Raw genomic sequence first — 26,708 nt, 5'->3', positions numbered from 1 at the left:
TTTTTTTTTTTGGATCTTATATGAGTGATATGTATCAATGTTTTGGCGATGGACCTTTTATTTATCGGCTAAATGACAATGGAAATGGACCGACATTATTGACGCAAGTGAGTTTAATAATTAAATGAAACAATGTTTGTTATACTAAGTTTTTTCTTTTTTAATTAGTACAATTAATTGTTTTATAATTTAAAATCGATATTTATGACATGCAAAAAATAAAAAAAATATTAATTATATTAATTTGAAGATGAATCATTATTCTGTTAAACAAAAGCATTCTTCTAAAATTATTAAAAAATTAATTGAATGTTCCGATCGTAAAAATTTAATTTTTTCACCTACAGACAAATTTTCCAATCAAAATAAATGAATTTTTTTGTTATAAATGAAAAAATTTATATTTAAATTTTATACACTGCCGTTGAAAATGCAGCATGAACTCATAAATTTTTAGTAATTAGAATGTGTTTTGAATGAGTTGATAAAATTGCCTTGACTAATTTAAAAGTTTTAAATAGTTGACCATTCTTTAATAATTCATAAATACTTTTATAATTTTATAATAAAAAAATTTTCTTATTATCTAACAAAAATTTTACCTAATGAAGAAAAAAAAAACATTTTATAATTTAGGAAAATTCTGTATGTATAAGGCTCATTACAGCAGTTATTCATTTGTAGGTGGAAAAAGTCATCTTTTTATGCAATTACCACATTTGCAATTAACTACTGTATTATATAAACACGTGTTCCTCATATAAAAGTGTGCAAAGTATTTGCAAAAATTTCGAATGTAAAAATCAGGCGAGAATGTCTTTTCTGTAATTATATGCTATCATCTAGATTCAATCTCCCACATCCCATATATCTGCATTCAACAATGAACATTTTTTCACTCTCATCGAGAGGTATACAAATTCTATCTCTTGCAGACTTTATATCACAAGTTTCTTAAGTGGGTACGAAACTCTTTATCTATTTTCAAAATACTATAAGATGGTTTTAAACCATAACAGTTTTCGTTAGTATTTCATTTACTTTCATTTATGTATTTTTACAGCCCTTATCTTAATCGTATTCTGCCATTTACTGCACTTTTACTTTTGCTTTAAAATTAAAACAAATTGATATAAATTCCACTACAGCGGATGTCCTATAAGCAACTTTAAAATTAACGTTACTAAATTTGGAAATAATGCCATACTTATAATTAATATATGAATGCTATAATATATTTAATGCTTTTCATCATTTATTCCTATTGTGTAATGCTATGTTAAATATTCATAAATAATATTGGGCAGAATTTGACCTAGTTTTTGTAAGTTCGTGGTCAGAAATTAACTATATTTAGGGTCAAAACATTTGAAGGTTTTAGCTTCAAAAACATATTAAACATTTTCCAATAAATTTGCGGTAGTCGCCCGTATATGAAAAAGAAAAAAGAAATTGTTATTTAATACAATTTTTATTGAAATTGTACTGTCACAAGTATTGCAGACCCAAATGGGATTGTATGATTGAACTGTGTCAATATTGTTCGACACCCAGAGCTAGTTAACTGAGACGGAGCAAGTTAGCCAACACGTAAGAATCAATCAGTAATACAGGTATATTTTAATAAATCGTGATGATATTAAAAAAGCAGACATTGGGCTTGTTCGGAATAACAATGCACATTGGCTTTTGTACGGGCATCCAAGTGTTCTGTTAATTTGGAATACGTTACATATTTTGTACGTGTTAGTACGAGGTAAATAATAGGGTGCTAACTCTTTGAGTAAGAAATCAGGAAGCACGGGTACCAGGTACATTTTTAGATGAAATGTCAAAATCATTGCAGATTATGGCAAACTTTAATATAATTAATGAAATATAATAAACGGCATGTTAATTATATTTTATTATTTTTCCTAGGCCTAATTTTTCCTCATTTCTCAGGTCTCCGACGATAATAGAATATATATTAGGAAATATAATAATCATAATATCCAGCTACATATTCATGTCTGCCGTTGGCCTGGTTTCTATACATATTTGACCAATGTTCTTTGATGAGATTTCATCGGCCCAATTTTTGTTAGTAAACTTTCTGAATCTAATTTTAAGTAAAAGTGATAGCTCTTCAAGAACTCTATTTCGAATTTTCTTAAATTCTATTAAACTTTTTAAACCTAATACGGGAAAAAATTTTAGAAAATCAATCATATAATTAAAAGCTTAATTTCTAATTTTTAATTGAATAAATAAAACATCCGAAATATAAATATCAATAATATTAACAACAGAAATAAAAAGACTCCAAACAAACACGATTGATGGCATGCTATACAATAAAAAATATATTTATAAATAAATAAAAGTATAAAAATAAATATATAAAAAAATATATTGTCGTCAAAAAAGTGTATTTTCGATCTTTTGTATAACATTTATACAGACTTATGATCGCGTGTATCCTGATGGATTTTTCTATATATACACATAGATAGGTGCATTACATTATACATATGTATGTGTTATTTGTATTATATGCCTATACCAACCTTAGAAATAAATACTATCAAATATATTTATTGTAAACTCTTTTTATAGAAAAAGGATAAAAATATTATAGGAGAACATGATGAAAAGAAAATAACAAAAATATGCATACAAAAAAATTTTGATATTTTTATTTATTTTATGATCATTCTAGTTGAAGTAGTTTTATATTTATTCTGGATTATTCAATGAAAAAATTATTATTAATAAATATTTTTCCTCATTTATTCTTCCTGATTAGTCATGTAAATTTATAAGTAAGGTCAGTGCCAAAGCTTTTTCAGACACCTAATCTAGGTTTCATTAGCTCTCCAAGTTTAACATGTGGCTTACGTAATTTGAAAATCCAGCTAAGGAAAACTCTCTCTACCGATTTTAATATGGAACCTTTTTACAGATCACTTTGTTGACATATTATATTTATAGGGATGTAATGTTTCGCCATAATTATAATTATTAATTATATGCTATTTATAGTGATTATTACTTACGATTAAATCATTTAAATTGGCTATGGTTGGATATATTATTTTTGGTCGGGTTTGGCACCAAAAATTTTTTTTGAATATCAAATACAATGCCTTCGAATTAATATTGTTGTGTAGCTTACATGCATTTCCTGAGACAGAATAAAAGTAAAAACTAATGGGAAATAAATAAAACGAAGGAAAATTAGGATGACTAAACTGCGAATTTCGAAGACAATGCTCAGATCAAGATTGAGAGTCTGTTCAATCCATTTTACAAGAAAAAGATAACACGATAAAGTATAAAATTTCCAAGAAAAACATTTATCAAAATTACAAATTAAATTTGATTTCGCTGTTTTTTCGAAATCTTTATTACTAGACAGCAAATAGTCGGGTGAAAGTTGAGCAACGGGAGATTTGTATAAAGAATGAGGGTATTCAGGTTTTATGTTTTTGGTGCGGCTCTCTAATTCTATATCTAAAAACTAATTCCTCATTATCTCCAGAATAAAGTTCCATGAGACACATTTATACCAAATTTCATGTGGGCCCGTCCTGTAGGTAGTTTGTTTTTTTGATTATACCACAGGAAAAAACTTTTCTCCGGGATAAAATTAAGTAACGTATATTTAAATCGAGGAAATAAAATACCTATGTTGCAAATTTCAAGCAAATCCGTTTAGCATTTTTTGCGTGATTGAGTAAACATCAAAACATCCAAACATCCAAACATCTAAACACCCAAACATACCATACTATCACTATACTCATAAAAAGTAAAAATAAAATTTTTACTCTTTGTTAGAAAAAGGATAAAACTATCAATCAAGAAACTGATGAAAGGAAACTAATGGCTAAAATACAAATGCGGAAAAAAATATTTAACGTCAATTTATTTATAACATTTTGATTTTAGTTGAATAATAATATTACTTATACAGGGTGCTTTATAAGTTGACATATCCTTGAAACTTTAATAGTGGAAAATCAAACAAAAAATGTTAGTTTCAAAGGTACCTACACATTTTATACCGCCTTGGAATTCGATCTAAGTTTTCAGGTTGAATTAAAACCTCACTCTGATTCATAACTGACAACCATTAGACGAACTCTTTAAATTATAAAGTACCATTCAAATGTATTTATTTGCGCTCCCACCATCTAGAATTGTGAACAGCTATTTGGATAGTATTGAGTTTTGAACAAATATTTATTAGAGCCATATGTGAGAGCAGCAAACTCCACTGCTGAAGGCTGCAGGCCGAGGGCCTAGTCAATGGCCACTTATTCCAAAGTTTTTAGTTTTTAATTCCATCGACAGTACCCATGACTGATTATCTTTTTTTTGTGCTTTATTTTTGACTCCAATATATGTATGATAAAAGGTACATACATTTGTAGGTTTGGATTGAACTTTGGAACTTCAAAAACGAAATTATTTCCTGTTAAAATTGGGTATAATGGCATTATTTGATATTGGCAGAGAAATGAAAAAAGTACATACATTCCAGGAGTTGATAACGGGTCTCTTGGATTCATGCCAAGCACCCTAAACAAATCTTGCTCAAATGGATGAGGCACACACATACCAGGAATCGAACCCGGGTCTTTTGGATTCATGCAAAGCGCCTTAACAAACTTGTCATATGTGCTCTAGGCACAATTCTTTAGAACTCACATATTAATAATATTCCTTCGACGTGTGAGATTGTATACAAAATTTAGTAAATAAATTATAAATGTTGGCGTTATTTTATAGGACGAAAATGCCTAGATGAAAATTATTGCATATTTCGAGTAAATCATAAAGGATACAAGCTTGTTACCACTAGTACTTTTTTATAATATTTAATTTTCTGAATGTAAATTCAAGACTTTATGATAAACATAACTTTCATGGGAGTTTTGGGTCTCATACAATATAATGTCTACATACCCAATTTTACCAAAATAGCATTTCGTGTTTGAAGCTAGGTTTCAAAAATCTATTTCAAAATAATTTTATTTGAGCACCCTGTATAAACCAAAACATTACAATAAATAATTTTTTGGTTTTAATATGTTTTGAAGCAAAGTATTTTATTCATAGGATTCTACTATGATTTTACTAGTATGAATGTCTTGGTTTTTTATAAGCAAATAAAGAGCTCCATCATGAAAGCTAAATTAACCTATTTTCAAAAAATACAAGAGAAACAAAGCCTTTAAAAGGGCTTTAATCTATTAATAATATTATTTCAATCCACGCTTTTCTTTAATCAAGCAATACCAAAAATGTAAATCGCTAATCACAAATTTAAAAATTTTACTAAATGGGAATTTCACATTTTATGAATCTTACAATGTGATATAATATAATTTCATAAGTACTATCACCACATTGGTTCTGGCTCCTAGTCGGATATTTGGTGAAGGTCCATTAAGGAGCCTTTTTTTGCCTTCGTAAATATATCTAGACTCCCTGCGGCAGCCAATTGACCAAAAATTTGTCTATTTCGTTCCAATTTCCTTCTATTTGTCCATTTTTACTTTTATTTCTCGTTAATCTACCTGGGGCCCCACAAGGGAGCAAAAAAGTGGTAGAGATCCTGGAAAACTATCTCGGCTGCCTAAATGGTAAATGCGACACTGATGATTAAATTTTAAATACCAACTTACAAGCCAAAAAATTTACAAGCCCGATAATGTGAAGTGTCTAATGTTTTTTTGTTCAATGAAAGCAAATTTTGGGATAATGGGTGGAAAATCCAAGAAGAAGATGAGTTTATGAAAATAATAAAGTAAATAATGTATTTAAAATTATTATCTATTTTTGAACTGTTGCGTGATTTTATATTATATAAAATAGAGTACAGTGTCTTCAAAGTGATTAGATCCACTATTTTTTTAAATGTATATTTACTGTGGTCTCCATATAAGGTGGTCTCCAAGTAGAATATAGCGGTTGTGGCTAGGTATATTTTACTTACCCATGTACATTATCGTATCCTGAATCAATCTTGTGTCAATATTAGTTTTATATATTTGGGAAATAGGTAGTTATATACATTATGAAAATTAAACATTTATTTTTAATAAAATGAGCATATAATCAATAATTTGAAAAGTCAAGCTGTATATAGAAATGTTACGCGGCCATTGTGGTCGGGTATAACTTGTCCGCACTCTATTCATAGACGTGAGACGTGCTCCACCGAAACCAAACTCTAACGCTCCCGAAGCGCGAACAAAGAGAATAGCATATCATTGTTCACTACTTGAAGTGAGATACTTATCGTATCAATAGCATAAAATTATCGTACTTATCAAAATAACTCCTTTTATGAATAAATAAATCATGATAAACGTTTTAACTTTATGTTAAAATTTTCTATTTTCTCAGAAATAAATGTACCATGTACGATGAAAGTAGGCTATTCGACCTCGTACGTTGGTATGAGCATATGTACGATAGCCATCATATGGTTCTAAACCCTGTAGGTAATACGTTCGTAAAATAGTAAAAAAATTTATGCAATTCATCAATAAACAATAAAAAATAATAAACACGTTGTATACATAAATGTTACCTGCTAATTGTGGTCGGGTATAACTTACCCGTTCGATTTTTCAGAAGTGTCACTGAAGCCACAGTGACACTAAATAAAATATCAAATACGGTCAAAGACCGTAGCTACTGTGAGCGGAAACTAACACGCGTATTTTGTCGCAAACTTATTAGGATTTTATTTCAACAATGATGCCGGGTTAATCATCAATGATATTGTCATTGAGAAATACACATCTAGAAATTAGCATGTGGCTTAATGTGGTAGGGCTAAGTATAATTAAGCTATACACCGATTTATGGAGGTGTATTTATTAATCACAATGTTTTTTGATGTTTACAGGATATCAGGACTATTATTTAAATAAAAATATGAATACTGTATATTTTCAATTGTTTTATATTTTGGAACACTCCATACATAACCTTACCTATAGTATTAGAAAAAAAGATAATAAATGGGTATAACCTTAAACCTTCTACATAATATATAAATATGATTTAATTAAATAAATTGTTGATATTATGTCTACGATAATCGTTATATAGATTTTAAAGGTTAATATTGTAAGTAAACAATTTATAAACTTTTATAGAACTAGATTATTGTGCCACTGCCGCGGCCGTAGCATATATAACGAAATTTACTACAGTGGAGCTACTATATTATGACTTATGTTTCTTTTTTAATATCAATCATTTATAACAAAAAGTAGATATATCTAATCCAATAGATGATTGATACGAATTTTACCTCCTTTTTTCTTCAAGTGACCTACCCTAGGTTATAGTGCAGTATACTTAAAAGTAGAAGTGCAGTATACTTTTTAGTTTTAAATTTTTATACCATGTATATATAATATACAAGGTATACTAAGTTTAGTTCCAAACGATAGTTCAAAAACGATACGATAGTGAACACGATAGTTCAAAAACGAAAAAAGAATCAAGCTGAAATTTTTATAGCATACTCATGACATAAAAAGGGAGGTCGAGTTCGTAAATGAGCAACATAGGTCAATATTGTGTCTAATAATGATTTTAATTATTTATTGGACTATTGGATAAAATCTTGTACTTTTAGAACTATAAAATAAAAGTAAAATTTGTTGTATTTTAACGTAGCCTTTGTTTCGAAGTCAAAACTATAGACACTGAGTAATATATCATTTGATTTAAACGATTTTCACTGTATTTATAATATAAAATAGCTAAAATTAATAATATTAATAAATAAATATACATAACTATACCATTAATTTTATTAATATTTGTAAAATATAAATCTATCCATTTAACATAATATATCTGCATAAACACTATTATATAAAGGTTGAACAATAACAATTACTTAAGGGTTGATTTAAACACTTAAGTTTGTGATCGATAAAAATTGTTACCGTTAAAGTAGTCACTTTTTGCGTGACGGTTTTTTCAAGAAACTCAATTCTACGACTTGGGACTTGGAAGGTTTGTTATACGGTGAAACTATTTCACATATAAAAAAAGTTTTTTATTTTCTACAAACAATTCTCATGATAAGGTCTTTTCTTTTGAATGAATGAAGAAATTTGTCATTCTAGGTTTAGAATTTATTTTTTTTTTTTCCATTATGAATTAATATGATTGTATACTTTTATTGCTAATTTTTTTTTCCAATCATTTTGATTATTTCTAGAATTTTTATTTTTTCTGTTCTTTTGAGTTTGATTTTTTCTTGTTTTTCTTACATATATTTTTGTGTTTTTTTTTGTTGTTTAATGTCTAGGAATTCTTTGTAAAAGGTTGTAAAATCTTTAAACAAATAAATTTTATTATTATTATTATATTATATTATTATATTATAGTCACTTTTTGCCAATTTATTTATACATACTTTCTGAAGATTTAATTCTAATGAAAATTTTTTATGCCTAAATAGAAGAAACTTTTGTGTGATTTTTAGAATTTCACGTACCTACTTGAAAAGCGCTTCTAAATTTAGTTCATGAATGAAAATTTGTATATAGATTAAACTAGTGTTAAATGGTGCCTGTCGGGGTGTCATTTTCCCCACCTCCTTCCTTTTTTATTTCGAAAAACCATGGTTTTCTCGTGGTGTTAAGACTTTTTGAATTTTCACAGTCCCACCAATTTGAACTTTGATAATAGGGTTCTGGTGCTCACTATTTTTTCATTTATATTTTAAACGTTAACTTACATTTTCAACATAATTTAAAAAAAAATTAAACGATTTAAATAATTCTGCAGTAAAGTGCTCGAAATATTTGTGTTGTGATGTATTAAAGTGTTGCTGCATTTGCTGGGCGCTTACCCATTTTCTTATCTAATTCTTTTAAGCATGAAATTTATCAACTGGAAACTGCATTGCGCATAAAACATATGTTATTATATTTTTTGTAATCTAGAAAAAAATGATAATATTACAAAATCCTGTTAGACAAATTTCTGTGACAAATTTACACACCGAAGATAAAAGTGATAGCTCTACTGTACATATATCACCAACACGGATTTGTATCGGATGATATTTTAATTTACCAATGAAAATTCGAAATTGTTGTTCCAATTTTGGATCATTACATGTGGCGGCACAATCGTTTAAGATGTTAATTAACCCTTCAAACTGAAATAAATAAGGATCAAAAAATTTTAACATCTTTTCATTTATACATACAACTAATTTTTTTGTTAATAGGTCTATGAAATAAAAAGAGGTGGTATAAAAATTTTCATAGCAGAATGTATCATTTCCTGCTTAACAAATTATCTTATATAGCCTATTTCTAACTTTTAAAAACTAACAATTGAATATTTGGTACCTGGTTTTTTTAAATTAAAAAATTGTAGTACTTTAATTTTCTTTTTTTTAAATTTTACTTTCACAATTTATCTACTCAAATAAATAAGAAATATATATTTTGGCAGTAACGGATATTAATTTTCCTCTATTTTAATTTTACAGTTAAATGTAAAGAAATAGCGGAAAAATAAGGAAAATTAGAATTATAATACCTGTTATGTTGATATATTAATTTTACACAGAGCGCCTCAAACAATAATTAAAGGGAAAGTATTTCGTCTAGGAATTTGCATGAAAATTTATTGATGATAGAGATACTTTTCGAATGTTAACGAAAAAAAAAACAGAATTTGCAAAATCGGACGCATTACATAACTATCCATCCCACTGGGAAGTTAAAAAGTACATTTTTCATTACACTTAGGTAAAATAAAAATAAACGCGTGGGTTTAGAAATATATTAATACTTAAACTAACAGAAATAATTCAGAAGCCAAATCAAGCAGTACTTAATGCCCAATTGCAACATAAGTTTATTGACCATTTGGTTAACACCTAATAAGAATTGTTTACCTAGTTAAATAATTCTTATTAGGTGTTAACCAAATGGCCAATTTTACTATTTTATAGGAATTTTTGTGTTAGTGAATATTTTCTTCCCAATGTAAATAAATAAGGTTTTCTCAATATATTCAAAAACTAAATAATCGTTTTTAGTTTAAATGTTTAGTGAAAGCTTACTCATACCCAAAGAAAATTTTCGAAACGATTTAGTGAAACAAATGAATGGATGTATGTCTTGATTATAATTTCATCTCTCTAAAAAAATATTATCATGGAAAACCATGGAGTCTTATAATCACGAATGAAGTTCAAGGCCTCCCGAACATTTCTACCTTCTAAGATAGAAATCGTCTAAACTCAACCATGGGGATCAATATATACATTCGAGAGCTCGTATCTGGTGTAATATTTGTTTTAGTAGAAAAATCACCAGAATGCCATTTTAAAAAAACTTTCCTACACTAATTTTATGAATCTAGTTAAAAAAGCTGAGGAGATAAAGACGTTTTTTCATTTGCTCCATACTGTGAGATATTGTTGTTTAAATTTTATTTTACAACGGTGCGATTATGACCCTTTTGAAGAGTATATTTGGAGAAAAAAAGATCAGCAGTTTGTACAGTGTTAGCAAGTTTAACAAAGAAGCTATTTTCCGCAAACAATGTGTAAGATCCGTTGTGATAAAAATTGAAATTAATTTGAACAAGGATATAACAAAAAAAAGTTAGTTTAAGAATAGAAATGGAAGCAAAGAAAAGTCTATTTGTACAAATTGGATTATTTTTAAGACATATAAAAATATGCAGTGTACTACTATAAGCATTGCAAAAATAAATATTTCACCTACCATTTGTATCAAACTACTTCCACCTTTCAATAAGATAACTAGCGCCAATAAATGTATCGTTATATACATAATATCAAAATAAAAAGTTACATATAATTCGGCGGATAGATGTTCATATCGTAAGCAGGTAATCACCGCAAAAATATTTACAACAATCGTAACCAATTCTGCTGGCATTAAAATTACTAACAAGATTTTAAAAGTGTTAATTGTGGTGCGTACACACATGCATATACTCTCATGTAAACATCGTAAATAATCAATTTTCTCCAACATTGGTAAAGAATTTAATTCGCATGGATATAATGAATGTTTCGATTCTTTACAAAACTTAATATTAAAGAATGTATTTGTACGTTCAATTCGTTTCAAATTTGGTAATAATATATATAAAATTAAGGTTTCATAACAAGAAAATATAGCGCTTAAATAAACCGAACAATTTAACGTATTACAAATTAACATGATTGTAATAATTTGTACTAAACGATCATACCATTCGTTAAAAATATTAAAATCACTTATTTTTACTTGGAAATAACCATAGATTAATATTTGTATTAAAAGCATAATTAACGAAATAAATACAAATGAATTATCAATACGTTTTATGGCAATTAAACTTGAGTAACACAATAATTGATGCTGTTCTGCTATTTGTGATAATTTATTTAATGTTTTTACCCATATTTTAGCAATAAATAGATTACATATTAATATAATAAATATACCACAGATTGAGTAGATTAATACGTTTAATTTTGTTAACTTTAATGGTATTTCAATTTGATCATGAAAATTAAAGTTTAAAGTTATGGTTTTATAAATTAGTAAAATGCTTAAAATCAAACTGTAACCGATTGTTAATTTATTTAAACGAAATCGGCACTTTTGTTGTTCATCATGATATGCAGTCATTGGTGTCATACCAGTTATATTTCCAATTATTAAGCAATTTTTTAAACAGTTGCAAAAGCAAACAGATTTATTTGAGGTAAACATTCTTTAAATTACCGTAAAAACTTTAGATTATTTTCGATGGAAACGAATGAGTAAAGTTATAATAAACATTGAGAACGTTTTTTATAGCAGTTGTTTGGTGTAATTTAGATTTTAATTTTTAATTATGTTTATTCAATTTTTCAATTCATTATTCATCGGTTTAATTACTCATAATTACAGTGATTATGTGTTATTTTCTTGTCATCATGAACAAAATTTATTGGCTAGAAAAGCTCGAAATAAATAGAGTTGTAGAAAAAAGAATAAAGTTTCTGTTGTTGTTTTTGAGCCATCTTTGAGTTACGTTTGTGAGCTATCCAAATTTTCAAAAAGGGCTCGCTAATAGTTCGTTTATAGAGGGATACAATAAATAAACTGAAGAACAATAATAATACCGGTATACTAATCGTTCAGTTTATATCTAGGCATCTTTACATCAAGATGTATTATAGATGTTATGTAATACTGAAAAAGTATGTCTTACAACTAACTCAACGCGTATTGAAGCTTCAACACATGTCTATAACAACTCTTACTTAGATGCATTGCTTAACACATGTACTCTGTCATACTTGTGGTACGTCTATGCGCAGATGTAAACTGAACCCTAGGTATAATAGCTAATAAAACAATCCAAAATGTAATACCATAAAAGAAAAACTATACACCTTGAATATAATGTTTCAATATTATTTAATTGGAAAGCATTTATAAAGATTTATTTTATTTTATTTAAATTTTAATATCAAAAACATTAAAAATTGATAAACGTCTGTAAATCTCAGTTGACCAGATCCAAGTCAACGAATTGGATTACAATTTGATCCTTTTCATACAAAATTTTATTTTTATAACTATTTTTGCTTCGCATATATTTATAAAAATAATTGACTGGAAATTAAGCCAAAATCAGTTGCGGATCAGAACCGGAATATCAGATCAGTAATCGAACCAGTATTCTCTCTATATATTCTGAAACTTATGGATTTTTATACCTTTTTACTATGACAGATGAACCAGTTCTCGTGATAAATAATAAATATCAAAGACCATCTGAAGTAGGAAAAACTAATCCAATTGGAACTTTGAAATATTGTTGTGGATTCAGGGAAATTTCTGTAGCAAGCGTGTAAAATAAAACAATATTTTTTTACTAACCGCTAGCGTGATACCCGCCCACTTCACTGGGTTTAAGAGAAAAGACTTGTAAAGATTTTCGTGTTATAGTCTTCACCTCCCCTGTTCTCACTTATCCCTCTTCCATAACACTCGAAATAGGGATAGGGATTGTTTTACACAGGTAAAATATATGTACAGTGAATTATTATTAGTAATTTTTCAAATATCGAAAATTGAAAATTTTGTTTAATTATTTAGCTTTCGATATTTTGAAAACCAAGGCAGATATCGGAAAATTTTATTCTTATTTTCGTCTACATTCATGAAGCTATAACAAAATTTATCATCAAAGTTGAAAATAAGGTACAAATAATTTCAACCACAAGTCTAAACTTGCCTTGGTGCTCGTACTACCTTAATAATATAACGAAACTAATATTTATTGAAATTAATAATATAATGAACCCATATAAAAAATATAAAGATGTTCACTAGTCGCGTTAAATTTGGTTCTGTACGCAACAAATACAGATAATATCGTCGAAATTTTGACCAGCCTGAATATAAAAAGCGTACACATGATTAATAGTAAGTTAACTCTTCATTTCATTTCATTTTAATATAATTTATTATTATTTTTTTTGTTCTTTTGTTTAAAAATTTATAATCATTTGAATAATGAACAAATTAAAAAATTTTCTTTAGGTAATGCTTATCTGATGGATCATTAAAAAACAAATATTAAAAATATTAATTGTCGACCTCAAAATAAATGTCATATTAAAATTTTACGACTGTATACAAATTAGTGTTGCATGTTTTTATTTAGAAAACATAAAAATAATGTCTTTTATTTACGAAATATTTTATTAATTTTTTGATTTATTACATACAATAAAGAAAAATTAACAGTAATTAAATAGTGTGTCATGCATGTTTAGGTTTGTATTGAACGTGGTTGGCGAGAATATACACCGGAAAATGGTGATAATTGGAATTTATGGTGGCGTACATCTGGTTTTCCATTTTCACAATATAAGGAAATTAAATATTCACAGGTAAGATATGTGTATATGTTTAAAATCTTCGTTGTCAGGTATAAAGGGTTTGAAGATCATAAGTCAGAAATAAGTTTCGACTTACTTACTGGTTAGGTAGTGAAATCTACTAATCACATTTTAATGCATATAGTCCAGTCATTTTAAAAAAAGATCCTGATCTCTCACAAATTTGGAACAGAATTTTGTCCTTTTAATTTTAGGGGAGAGGTAGTAGGTACTTCATAAACTCGTTAAATTGTAGGTTGGTTCGCAGCAGGACTTGAAACCGGGCCTATTGGACTCATGTCAAACTAAGCTAACGTTTTACGCATTTTTTTTTAACGCTTATATCTCGAAAATGGTTATATCTGCGGTATGGTGAAAAATAACAAGACACAAAAAGTTCTAAGAACAGTCCAAAATACAAATGTCAAACGTTTTTAAATCAAATAATTGATCACAATCATACGATAATCGTCAATTTTGTTGATAACAAAATTTTAGCTTACAAATGTGAATTTTTTTTATAACGCTTATATTTAAAAAAAAACGTCCAGGAAAGGTTAACAGAGCTAAAAGGCTAAAATTGTTTGAAATCATCCAAAATATGAGAAGCAACCAGTTTGAAGTCTAATATTTGATCAAAACCACGCAATAATCGTTAATTTCGATAATATCAAATTTCCATCAAAATTAGGTTTTATTTCTTTTTTCAATCACTTGTGTCTCAAAATCAGTGAGTTTTAGGAAAAAATGTCAAAAGGCCAATAATGCTCATAATACCCCATAATAATTAAAGGTCCAACGACCGTTTTCTCGAATTTCATGATTTTTCAACAGAATTAGCTTGGCTGAATTTCTGTGCGCACGCGCGTTCGCATACTTTTAGCATAATTTCTAATCAATATGAATTTGTTCTACACTCATACGAACATTTTCAGCCGGGTCCCATTAAATGTCATATTGTTCCATAGAATTTCAACCATATGACCTTTTTACAGATTTATTTCTTACAGTAATTATTAATATCAATTCAACATGGGATGAAATAAGCTAATAATTTCCTTTTCTATTTTTAGTTTACAAACCACATACCTAAAGGTGCATCCATATGCCGAAAAGATAATTTAGCACGTCATTTAAAGCGTATGCGTAAAGTATACGGATCCATATATGATTTTAGTCCACATTGTTATAACATACCATTAGAATATACAAAGTTAGCTGCAGAATGTACACGGTCATTACGTAATATGCGTATGAAAAGTGCTGTGAGTAATAACAATGAAAATGAAAATGAAAATCATCATCAACGTCCAGATGAAAATGAACGAATAACATGGCGTACATTAGCATTAACTCGCATACAAGAACGACAATATTATAAATCACAACGTTATTTTGAAGAGGCACCTGTATGGATATGTAAGCCTGTAGCTCAATCACAAGGACGTGGTATATTTTTATTTCGGGTAAATTCGATATAATTTATATATACTTAATTCAAAACTGAAGATCGTTGTGTCAACCCAAAAAAATTAACGAAACAAAATCTATCAACACGGGATTTTATAAAAAGGATTCCCATAAGAATGAGGTATCTTTTAAGATAAAAATAGAATAGTCTATTATTCTCTAGACTTCAGCTATGTCTGTGTAACAAATGACGTCTATCTGAAGTTAAAATTGTTAAAAATAAATAATTTCTGCAGCAATATTTAAAATTTAAAAAATGTGACAAAATAATTGTTTCAGGGAATTTTTCTCTTTCTTTCGTTTTTCATTGAGTTTAGAACATATATTTTATAGCAACTTAGCGTTTTGACTCCAAATTTGGGAGAATAAATTCAGCACTTATGTATACTGAATGTATCCCGTACTGTTATTGGTTTCATTGCCAGTAACCATTTAAAATACCAGACAGGTTTTTTCATCTTGTAAACTTCCTCTCATTGTAATTAAATAAATTTCGATTTTTGCCCCCAATTTCCTAGATCAATTTTTTGTATTTTATAAAATACGTATTTCGACTACCAAGTAGTCATCACAAGTATAAATTAGTAATCGTAATTACTCTTATTGTGTATGTTACTCGTTGCTAATTTGGTGGCGGATTGCACAAAACAGTGATCTAGGAAATTGGGGAAAAAATCGAAATTTATTTTGAAATATCCTATCATTTTTTATCTTTGATAATATATATATTATAATTAAACCTGAAGTAGATACTTTTCAGCTTCCTCTGATGACAGAAAAAATGGAGAAATCTGATCTGTAATCATTCTTCGGTCTAAATATTTTATTGTATTCTAAGTCTTTTTTGTTCTAGAAATTAAGCGACTTAACATATGAAACCAATTCAGTTGTACAACGATACATCGAAAAACCACTATTAATTGGTGGATATAAGTTCGATTTACGTTTATATGTTTGTGTTCCATCATATCACCCTTTAACGATATATTTGTATCGTGAAGGTTTAGTACGATTTGGTACCGATAAATTTACATTAAGTGATTTAAATAACCCGTTTCGACATTTAACAAATAGTTCAATTAATAAAATGGGTCCGGGATATTCGGAAGTGAAAGAACGAATTGGATCTGGCTGTAAATGGACAATACGTCAATTACGTCGATATTTTCAACATGCTGGTATGATGGACTGGCTATTGTGGCAGAGAATCGCATGTTTAGTAGTGTTAACAATTTTAAGCCATGCACCATTAATTCCACAAACTGTTAACTGTTTTGAGTTTTTTGGATTTGATGTGCTTTTGGATTCAGAAATGAGACCTTGGTTACTGGAGGTAATATAACTTTTTAATTAATAATCTATTACGTCTCAAGACTCTATGATTGAGTATACATTATCAAGGAATTTATTAAAAATGGGGGTCCTTTTTTCGTATTTTAGAACTGGGGTTATAAATCTCACTAGGGCATCATTCAAGTAAAGAGTCTCGAGATTTTTGTTGTTTTTTTTTTCTGAAATATTATTTTAGGTAAATTTAAGTCCGGCATTGGGTAACGATTGCCAAGCAGATGAAGAAGTCAAGCGACCATTATTACACGATCTTTTCGATTTGATGGGTCTTCCATTGTATAACACTGGTTTAGCATTATATACAATACAGCAAAGTATTCATTCGGATGATGAAAAGTAAGTTTTCTCCAAAATTTAACTCTTCTGGCTTCTGTGACATGACTATCGATTTAACGCACATTTAACGGACGTCGAATGATCGTTTATTAGAATTACATGGTGTTAAATAAAGCTATATAACGAACGTACTAGAGGAAAGTGCTCTATAATGATCCCTCAGGCCAAAATGATCCTTCGTTGTTTGAAGTGAACCATTAAAGCCATCTAGTATATTTATCGATAGACTTATCCAGTAAATTAATCGTTCAAAATACTAATGGCGATGTATTAGCTAATTTGCGTTTCGAAGCAAAAATATTAATTTTACTGCTTATGATCTATAGTAACACAAACTTCAAAGTAAAATTTATTTATTTTTTTGTGTGTTAGTTTTCGCCGGCTGGTTGTTTTACTCTCGGCTTTTGTTGACTTACAAATTTTGGTAGGATATATTTGAACACATCTGGGTAGGATATATTCAAATAATGTATTGTTATGGGTAAAATGATCCCCTTTATATACGTTAAAGTGATCCCTATCTTGTGTGTAAAATTATAATAGGTATAATGATTCCTATCATGTGGCGGGTCTTGAATATGTTGATTTAGATGATTTTATCAGTGATTTTTGTTTTCATTCTAATCGTTGAAGCAACGTAAAAGAACAATCATTATTTTATGTGAACTGTTTGGTAAAAAATGCAATGGGATCATTTTGTCCACCTATTCTTACAAAGTCAGTAAAATGATACTTTTTGAGAAATATTGAATAGATTTAAAAATTTGAACAAATCAAAAGAAATTGGCAAGCCAATATTGAAACACTTGAAAAGAGAAACAAAAATATTTCGACGATATACATATCTCGAATAGTTTGGCTGTAAATTACATTTTTTCTTAGGAGGATCATTATAGAACACCTTTCCCTAATTGACAAACGTGAGATCTTGTCGTGTCTCTATATAACAGCAACATGTATATTACTAATACTCATGTTAAAAAGTTCGTTAATTTTAACGTTCATGTAGTCGAAGTTTAAATACCTTTGAACAAAATCTGTTCTTAATTTTTTAGAGATGAGCCATTACATCACACGAAAACTAGAAAATCAGTATTAAATGCTGCGGGGCGCTGGAAAAAACATCGTAAAGGAAGCAGTGGTCGTGGTAAAAGTAGTAAATCAAAAAATACATCTAATAAATCATCACATAACAGCTTATATCAAAGCTATTATAGTAACCAAATTGTTCTGCCAACGAAACCGCGTTTATGGGAAACAATTACATCCAGTAATAATATGAATGCCAGTTGGTTTCAAACACGAAAAGGTGTATGGGGTAATGGGCGTGATTGGAAAGAATCACCAATTAGTGAAGGGGGTTGGACAAGATTATTTCCATATATTGACGATGGTGATAACATGATAAGAGATGATGGGAGTGTTAAAAAAATGGTTTCACAAGTAAGTTAAAATGATTTCACGAATTATTAATGCACTGCCAACGCTCCTTATAATTTTAAGTGATTCCGACTTAATTAGATTGAGTTTGTGTGTTTTTTTTTATCTTGAACTATTTCAAATTTTATAAACCCGACACGACAATCTTTGAATATTGGCCTCCGAAGTTTATTGTTAGACCATTGTTTAGTTTTATATTGTTAAACCATCCATATTTCATTCAGCGTGCTATAATCTTAATTGATGCCAATCATCTTTTGAGCTTTTTTTGTTATTACTTACGGCGCAATTGCGCTTTATAGTGTATAGAGGCCGTAATATACGAGTCAGTCCTTAAGTTTCACTAAGAACCAGTGTTTCAAATCATAATAATAAATATAACAACAACAAATTGTTTTTGTACTTTAACACTGGGTTTTCCTTTTTAAGCTCTCAGTAAAGATGTTTCTTGAAAATTGGGAGTTAATTTTTACCCTCATTTGTTGAGTTTTCATTTAAATATATTAATTCAAATGGAAAATTTGATTGAAGGTAAGAAGAAATTGTTAATATGGTGTTTGAGCTCAAAAAAAATTCTCAAAGTCCCTTGGAAAAAATTCTCCTTGTATATGACCAAACATTAAGTAAAGGAAGACCCCTAAATAAAGGAAAATAAAGGAAAATAGAAATATCGAATGATATTTGCAAGAACATTTTCCTTAATTTTCATTCTATAAGAATATCCTATACGATTCGGCTTTCCATTTGACCACTATTCCGTTTAAATTATTCTTGTATTATTTTATTTTACTTTTATTTTTTTTTTAGGTTCAAAAATATAAGAAAACTGCTTTTGAAATTGCAAAAAGTTTTTCATGTGAAAATGATGAAGAATTAAGTGAACGTTTAATAAAAATGTTAAATTTATCAACAGACATTTGGGTTCCATATGATTAATAATAATATTAATTTTTTTAATTAAAAACATTTAGCTTATTGTTTTAAAAAGACAGCTTCCAGTTAATGAAAACATTCGTTACATATTTAAGCTTAAAAATTATAATGACCAAATTCAAAAAGAACTTTAAAAAATGTAATCATATAAAATGCATCATAATTAAAAAAATTCAAAAACTGAATAAAGAAAAGCAACTCACCAAAGAGTAAATATTTCTTTTTTCTAATGTTTAACTACTAGAAATTATTCAAAAGTTTGCTGTAAATCGTACTGTAAATATAGCACTGGTGTAAGTAACTATCAGCTGTTTTTAACCTGCGAAATAAAAAAAGGGGTGTTATAACTTTGACCGGTATGTGTGTGTTTCTGTCTGTCTACCTATCTGTGGCATCGTAGCTCCTAAACGGATGAACCGATTTTGATTTTTTTGTTTCGTTTGAAAGGTAATTTAATGGAGAGTGTTCTTAGCTATGTTTCAAGTGCGAGTTTAGGGTTCCGAACCCGAACCCGGGTTTTTAAAATTTTGTAAACTCCACTTGTAGAAACTTTTAGATTTACATTAGAGTCACGGCTCAGGAAATGCTTGAATACCTGTTGATCCAAAATTTTCTTTCGTCCAATAAAAAATAAACAAATAATCTTAGCGATAAATTTTAGATAAATTTAGATAAATTTAAAATGTTCAGCAAGATCCCTAGCGCCGCAAGTTTTATACAAGTGAGCGGCTTTGAGGAAAAATTTGAGTGACTTCAAAACTGCACCTTATGAAGGATTTTTACTTAAATTTTCCCTTACCACCATATTTTTAGGGTATCTAGAATTATCTAGAATTATTGTTTAGAAAAATTATAGAATATTATATATAGAGAACGCCATGGCCCAAAATTTGCGATATGATGAATGAGAGAGAAGACTGTCAGTTAGTTCATATGTGTCTTTGTCTAACCTATATATCATTGGCTATATATTGTTTGCATTATTGCTATTAAGTAAATACTTAATTTAAAAACGATTTATAGAATATTATTTAATACATTAAATGTTATTCACAAAGTAGTAAAAGTAGTAAAAAATTTTTGTGATTGGCCGTGGACTTATTACACGAAGTTTGTGAGGTATTGTTTATATAAAAATTGTCAAATGTGTCGACAAGTATTATTTTATTATTTACTTGTGAAAACTGTGGCCACATATAGGAGAATATTTAAATCTGCAAATTAAACATTTTTTCATTTTTCAGGAAAAATAGTACAAGACTTTATATAACTTCTTTGTACAAAACAAATATAATAGTAGTAGATACAAATTCTCTATGCATGATATGATTACGACTTATGACTATGACAAGGATACATAGGAACTAACTGGCAGTCTTCTCTCTCATTCATCATATCGCATACACTTACAGGCCAGTATATCCCTCGCGTTATCCTTGTATAATATACTATGCTTAAAATATGATGGGCAAACAAAAAGGAGTATATGTATATTTTTCTGACACTTCCTCAATTTGTCTAATAGTTTTTTGCTGAATGATAATGTTATATTATCATTTCTACATGAGGTTCTATTTTTAGCTCATCGAGAATTACCTTAATTATTCTCAAATATTAAATCTATATCGAATTTAAGTCGGTGCAATCAGGATCCAGAATTGAATTCAAAGCGAGGCTTCAGTATGTGGTTCCACAAAAGCTTTTGAAATACAAAAAAGATATATTTACCAAAATAAAGTTAACTAATGACACAATATTTTATTAATAAGATTCCTTACTGCCCCTTTATCACACTTAAAATAAAAATAAAATGAATTAAAAAAACACAAATTATTTAATTTTTAAAAATTTATTTTTATTAACATAAAGCAATATAATTAATTACTTAATAATTATTTTACAATAAAATACGATCAGTATTGAGATAATTAATTACGATTTTGAAAATAAATTTTTTTACATAATTTAACAACAATCCTTCCATCTTACAAATTTTTTTTATTCTCTACAAATTTAAATTAAATAATCCTAAAATATATATATTTAATTTTTTTATAAACATTTTGTTTAATTTTTTTTTTTTTTTAATATTATTTATAATAAAATGGCACTAATTTTTTTTACATTTTATTATTTATAATAATAAGTTTTAAAATAATTATGTGCATTAAAAGCGTTTTTTATTCATTTAAGCATCATAAATAGTAAGTCGGACGAGTTTATACGAAGAAATCCAACATTCTAATAAAAGTTTATTCACTTCCAACATACATTTTCTTAGCACCGCCAAGCTACTGAAAGCTATTCATGAATGTCGTGAGTGAATAAGCCTTATTTTAAAAGCGAATTTAACACAAAAATATAGGAGAGGATTTCGTTCGTAAATTTATTATTGTGGAACAAAATTTTTCAGAGTATAATTTGGTATACGTTTCTTTATTACAAGTATGCGGACTAGGTCGAAACTAGACTTTTTTCTTGTTTTTGAGACCATTTCGTATGTTTTCGGTAACTAGTCTACGAATTATTTTTCAAAAAAACTGGCCGTGTATATTTTTTAGTTTTATTATTTATTTGAAAAAATTTAATTTCTCAAAAAAAATAATATTTTTCATTCACAATAAAAATGGTAACAATTAATTTAAAAATTTTTGGTTTTTTATGACTATTTAACAATATTTTTTTTTTTAATTAACATAATTTGTTAACATGAAAATAAAAGTATATGTAAATAATATGTAAGGTTTTATTTTACAAGTGTTTTCATTTAAAATCCTTAAAATAAGCTTGGCAAGATATTTTGAGCTTTAATTTATTGTGTTTTTAATTTTTATTAAACTTTAATTTTATAGGACTTTTTTAACGTGCATGATTTTTACAGAATGGACGGCCTCCTTTTGCGTAGAAACTTTGTCCTTCTAAATTCTTTTTACACATCTGGAATATTAAAATACAAAAATAAAAAATTAATTAGTTTAAGAATGTACGAGCGCCAGGGCAATTTTTGAAAAAAGACTTAATTTCTTTTATATGAAGTTGGACTAAGTCTAAATCAATTTTGAAAATTTTAGAGGGGCATGACCGATTAAATAAAATGACTTCAAAAGTAGGCATATACTTAACATTGGTTTGTCATTGTTTGTTTGTTTTCATAAATTTCTCCAAAACTAGTCGCAGGGGCGTCAAAAATAATTTTTTTTTAGCAAGACCTTATGCAGTTGTTCGTTCTTATTAATATTTATCACCATCGTATTCAGCGCATTTTTTTTACATAAAAATAGTAAATAAACTGGCCTCTTTAAATTTCTGACGGGAATCAATGATTTTGACTTCTATACGACTCGGTTATAGTTATAAATATACCGTCTTTGATCACTTTAGACAATTCAACCAATTATGGCGACCATCTGATCTTTTTCTCAATAGAATCAGAGATTTTGAGTACGCACAATTATCTATTTTGTAAAGGTGTATTTGATCCTGATGCTTGGCACTGAGTTTGAGCGTCAGATTAGGTCACATGGTCAGTGTAGGCTGTGCTGCCAATTGGAAAAAACTTAGCACCATCACATCGTAAAAAGTAAAAAAAAAGCTAAAGCATAATCTAGCTTTTTATTCTCAGGATTGAAATTTAAAATATTGTATACAATTTTAATTAAAAATAATGGAACTCCTCGAAGACTTTATGGATATGGCTGTTTAGTTGTCATTACCATGCGTTTTATTAAAAATTAGGTTAGGAAATTACTTTGGGTATGTATATCTCGGATATGGGCTTTGAAGCTAGACATTAATCTTCTTTTTCCACTTAGATGGAATCCTAATTTGCTCAAAGCCAGCGTCAAGCGACATCACGAGGTTACATCTTTAGAGATTGCTTAGTTTGGAAGCATAACTTACAGTGCAATTGAAGCATTGACTATGATAGTTGTTATTTAAGGCTTCAACCCAACGATCGCCAGCTTCGACTGGGAAACCACAAGCGAAACATTTTGTAGTAAATAATTCATTCCAATCTGAAACAACATAAATTAAATGAAAAAAAAAAAATAAAACAACTTTGCTTCTATATTAACTGAAATAATACTCACCAGCTTCACAATATGGCAAACCATCTTCTAAAAAGAATGGATTATTACCGAACATTTTACCACAATAACCACATTTAAAACAGTCTGGATGGAAATGTTTTCCAATGGCTTTTAGACAATCCTAAAACAAAAGTTTATAAATATTTAATTCTATTCAATAAATAAAATCAAGAAAAACTCACCCCTTTTACTTTGCTATGACATTGATCACAAGTTGGAGCCAGATATTGTTCGAAACAATATTCACAATACAATTGACCACGTTCCTCAACAAATCCAAGATCTTGTAATGGGCGACGACAAGATGGTGTTGCACAAATGAAATGTTCGGGGCACCAAATTTTTCCAAGTGCAGTAATGAATGGACCTCTGTTTGAAAAAAAAAAAAAAAAAAAAAAAATTATTAAGAGCGGAAAACATATTGAAAAAAATCGTATGAAGATTATAAAAACACACAATAATTGTAAATAAATATAATTTTAATTTACTATATCAATTCTTGGATCAATGCTTTTGTATTTTATACCCGTATTTACCCGTATTTCTAGTAGTTGTTCTCGGTATTAATTTAATTGTTTTGCGGTTTAATCATCGGAACCGAATAATACAGATACGCATAGAGATTAATCAGTTCATGTTTGTGAGTGTACTCACAACTTTATTAGTTAGTACCCTGAAAACCAGCTGGAGCGATGGTTGGCACTAAACATAATAGCCTTGCATCTACTCTTTAGCTGCATTTACTCTTCGACGATTCAGTCCTCAGTTCGCCAGCGCCATCGACGGAATTCGTGTTTAATCATGTTAAGTACCTACTATCGCCCCCGCCTTGGTATCAGTGTACTGATAGAATGTGAATAAACAAAAAATGGACTTATGATCTTCTATGTGCATCTGTATTCTTTGGTTGAACGCAGTTGACTAATCGAGTTAAACGAGTTTGGCGATTAGATTTAAACTTTTCAAATTTGAAATGAATTTGAAGGAAAATTGTCCCTCAAATAGGAAAAATAGCTCACCAGGAGCGCTAGTAGTATATTCTATTATTTACCAAGTTGCCTTAAAACTTCTGTTACATAACAAAAAGATGTCTTTAATAAAATTCAACGAAATAAGACGTAAATCAGGAAACAAATTTTTCGAGATTTTGCTTAGTTTTTTAAATATTAACAAAATAAAATTGAAAATTAGCCTAACATTTACTAAAACAAAATCTGAATATAAATTCTGGGAAATCAAGTACATAGTCTTTCGATATTCTCTTAGAGAAGAAGGACAATAATTTAGCAACTATATAGGTATATAACGATGGTTATTGGTTTTGGCGAAATTTAATCATTTTCGGATAAAATTGAAATCATTAATTGAGAGGATAAGTATTTCATAGTAGTAGGTAAATTAAAATAATTACAAAAATTTTAAACTATGAGCTAAACGAATTTTAGTTATATGTATTCGACAACTTGAATAAAACAATTACTAAATTATAATTTCACGAATATTTTGTTTATATTAAGTTTAAATTTCTTACTTCACTAAGTTTAAAAGCTGTTGGAAATGATTAAAGTAAAAACGTCTGCTAACCTAGTAACAGGTTCATTAGGCCTCCCAGCTTCTAAACTATAACGCTTAAACACAGGGTGGACCATCTTAATCTATACATCCGAATATCTTCTTTTGTAGTTAACCATTTAAAAAATTACTTAAACAAAAATTGCAGAGATTAATTGGGGACATCATATTATGACATCAGAATATGGACCTAGTTCTTCGAGTAAAAGATAGAATCACACTTTAAATTAGAAAGTTGGTCCTCATAAAAAACTAACATTTTTCACCTGTATAATTTTTTCGAAAATTGTCAACTTTCGGAGGAAATACGACTTATAAATATGTCATTGTTCCATTATATCGAAAGAAAACACGCTATCTACGGAAAAATGCTTTAGCCAAAAGTTGTCAATGGAAATAGAGGATATTTGCCTGTGTTCATGACTTTGACCCACAATTATCGATAAACTTAAAAAAAACTGTTGTCAGAACATGATGTCCCCCACCAAACTCTGTAACTTTTGTTTTAATTATTTTTTGATTGGTTAACTGCAAAACAAGATATTCAGATGCATAGATTTAAATTGCCCACCATACATAGGTTTTTTAATAGAAATACGTGTTGTGATATAAATAATTGATTTTAACAGAGGTAAATTAGAATTTTATTTACAAACCATAGTCTAAAAGCCGGTAGCTGAAAAACCCAGGTATGAAATGTGAAAAATATTTAACATTAATTTTTAACTTATACAAACAGTATTTTAGTTATTTTTGAGTACCATTTAACGAAATTCAAGTTTTGGTCACTAGCCAAGTGATTGAGAAATGTTATTGATACCTATGTATCCCTGCGTCACAAAATTTGCACTGAGCAAAGATAAAAAAGGTGCGATACTTTTTTCTCTAAAATATATTTTTCATGGCTATTTGGTGATATACATGTGATATACCTATCAACAAAATCTTAGAACTTTTACCGATTTATTATATATGGATAATCAACTTGTTCGCAGAGATACTAAGTTAAATACCACAAGTCATTCGGCCAATAGCTCTTAGACTAAAATAAACAAAGCTTTTGCAAATAGTACCACCTACCGTTTGATTTGATCATTACAGTGAACACAAACTGGATAATTTCCTTCGACTAAATCTATAATTGGTGTGTTATTATTACTAGTTTTCCATGGGACTGTATTACAATTTCCATTCAAAGCAACAACGTTATTATCATGCAATACATTACCATTTTCTAACATTTCATCGTTTTCTAATTTTTCATTTTTTTCAGTCTTACCATTTAAAGAATTTGAGGTAATAAAATCATTATTTTTTAAATTTGAATCATTTAATCGATTTAAGATATTATTTTTAAATTCAGTCACAGTAGTTGTTCCATTTTGATATTTATTATCTGTCGTACCATTTTGTTTGGGTTTTATATCAACATCACCATTTTGTATTTTACTAAATGGCTTAGGGCCCAAATTATTTTTATAATTTTTATTATTATCAACGATTGAGGAATTAAAATTTGTTTGTTTCAATTTTGGTTTTTCAAAATTTCGTATTTCAGAATTTAATGATGT

General features: G+C 28.4%; 2 protein-coding genes across 2 annotated transcripts in view; one reads left to right on the top strand and one right to left on the bottom strand.

Annotated features, from left to right (window-relative positions):
- The first annotated feature begins 20 nt into the window (after positions 1-20).
- On the top strand, positions 21-20,727 carry LOC123290554 (probable tubulin polyglutamylase TTLL2). Its single transcript, XM_044870777.1, has 8 exons — positions 21-107; positions 13,841-13,957; positions 15,019-15,196; positions 15,347-15,411; positions 16,269-16,748; positions 16,944-17,101; positions 18,157-18,544; positions 20,719-20,727. The coding sequence occupies exons 1-8, from the start codon at positions 21-23 to the stop codon at positions 20,725-20,727; spliced, it is 1,482 nt and encodes a 493-aa protein (XP_044726712.1).
- A 1,455-nt stretch (positions 20,728-22,182) lies between these two features.
- Positions 22,183-26,708, bottom strand: part of LOC123290543 (PDZ and LIM domain protein Zasp-like) — a 110,111-nt gene continuing 105,585 nt past the window's right edge. Inside the window, exons 16-19 of the mRNA XM_044870768.1 lie at positions 23,748-23,934; positions 23,566-23,686; positions 23,375-23,490; positions 22,183-22,411 (exon numbers count right to left, since the gene is read on the bottom strand). Coding sequence (XP_044726703.1) covers positions 22,334-22,411; positions 23,375-23,490; positions 23,566-23,686; positions 23,748-23,934 — 502 coding nt within the window. The 3' untranslated portion in view covers positions 22,183-22,333. The remainder of the gene's footprint in view (positions 22,412-23,374; positions 23,491-23,565; positions 23,687-23,747; positions 23,935-26,708) is intronic.

This window comes from Chrysoperla carnea, chromosome 1 (genome assembly GCF_905475395.1).
Source record: "Chrysoperla carnea chromosome 1, inChrCarn1.1, whole genome shotgun sequence".
Lineage (NCBI taxonomy): Eukaryota > Metazoa > Arthropoda > Insecta > Neuroptera > Chrysopidae > Chrysoperla > Chrysoperla carnea.
This window is presented reverse-complemented; position numbering and strand designations above follow the sequence as displayed.

Excerpts from the sequence above, each read along its gene's own strand:
- LOC123290554 (XM_044870777.1), top strand. The coding sequence starts at position 21 with ATGAGTGATATGTATCAATGTTTTGGCGATGGACCTTTTATTTATCGG. Across the intron at positions 15,197-15,346 it reads ACGGTCATTACGTAATATGC|AGGCACCTGTATGGATATGT; the intron begins GTATGAAAAGTG and ends GTTATTTTGAAG. Across the intron at positions 15,412-16,268 it reads GTGGTATATTTTTATTTCGG|AAATTAAGCGACTTAACATA; the intron begins GTAAATTCGATA and ends TTTTTGTTCTAG.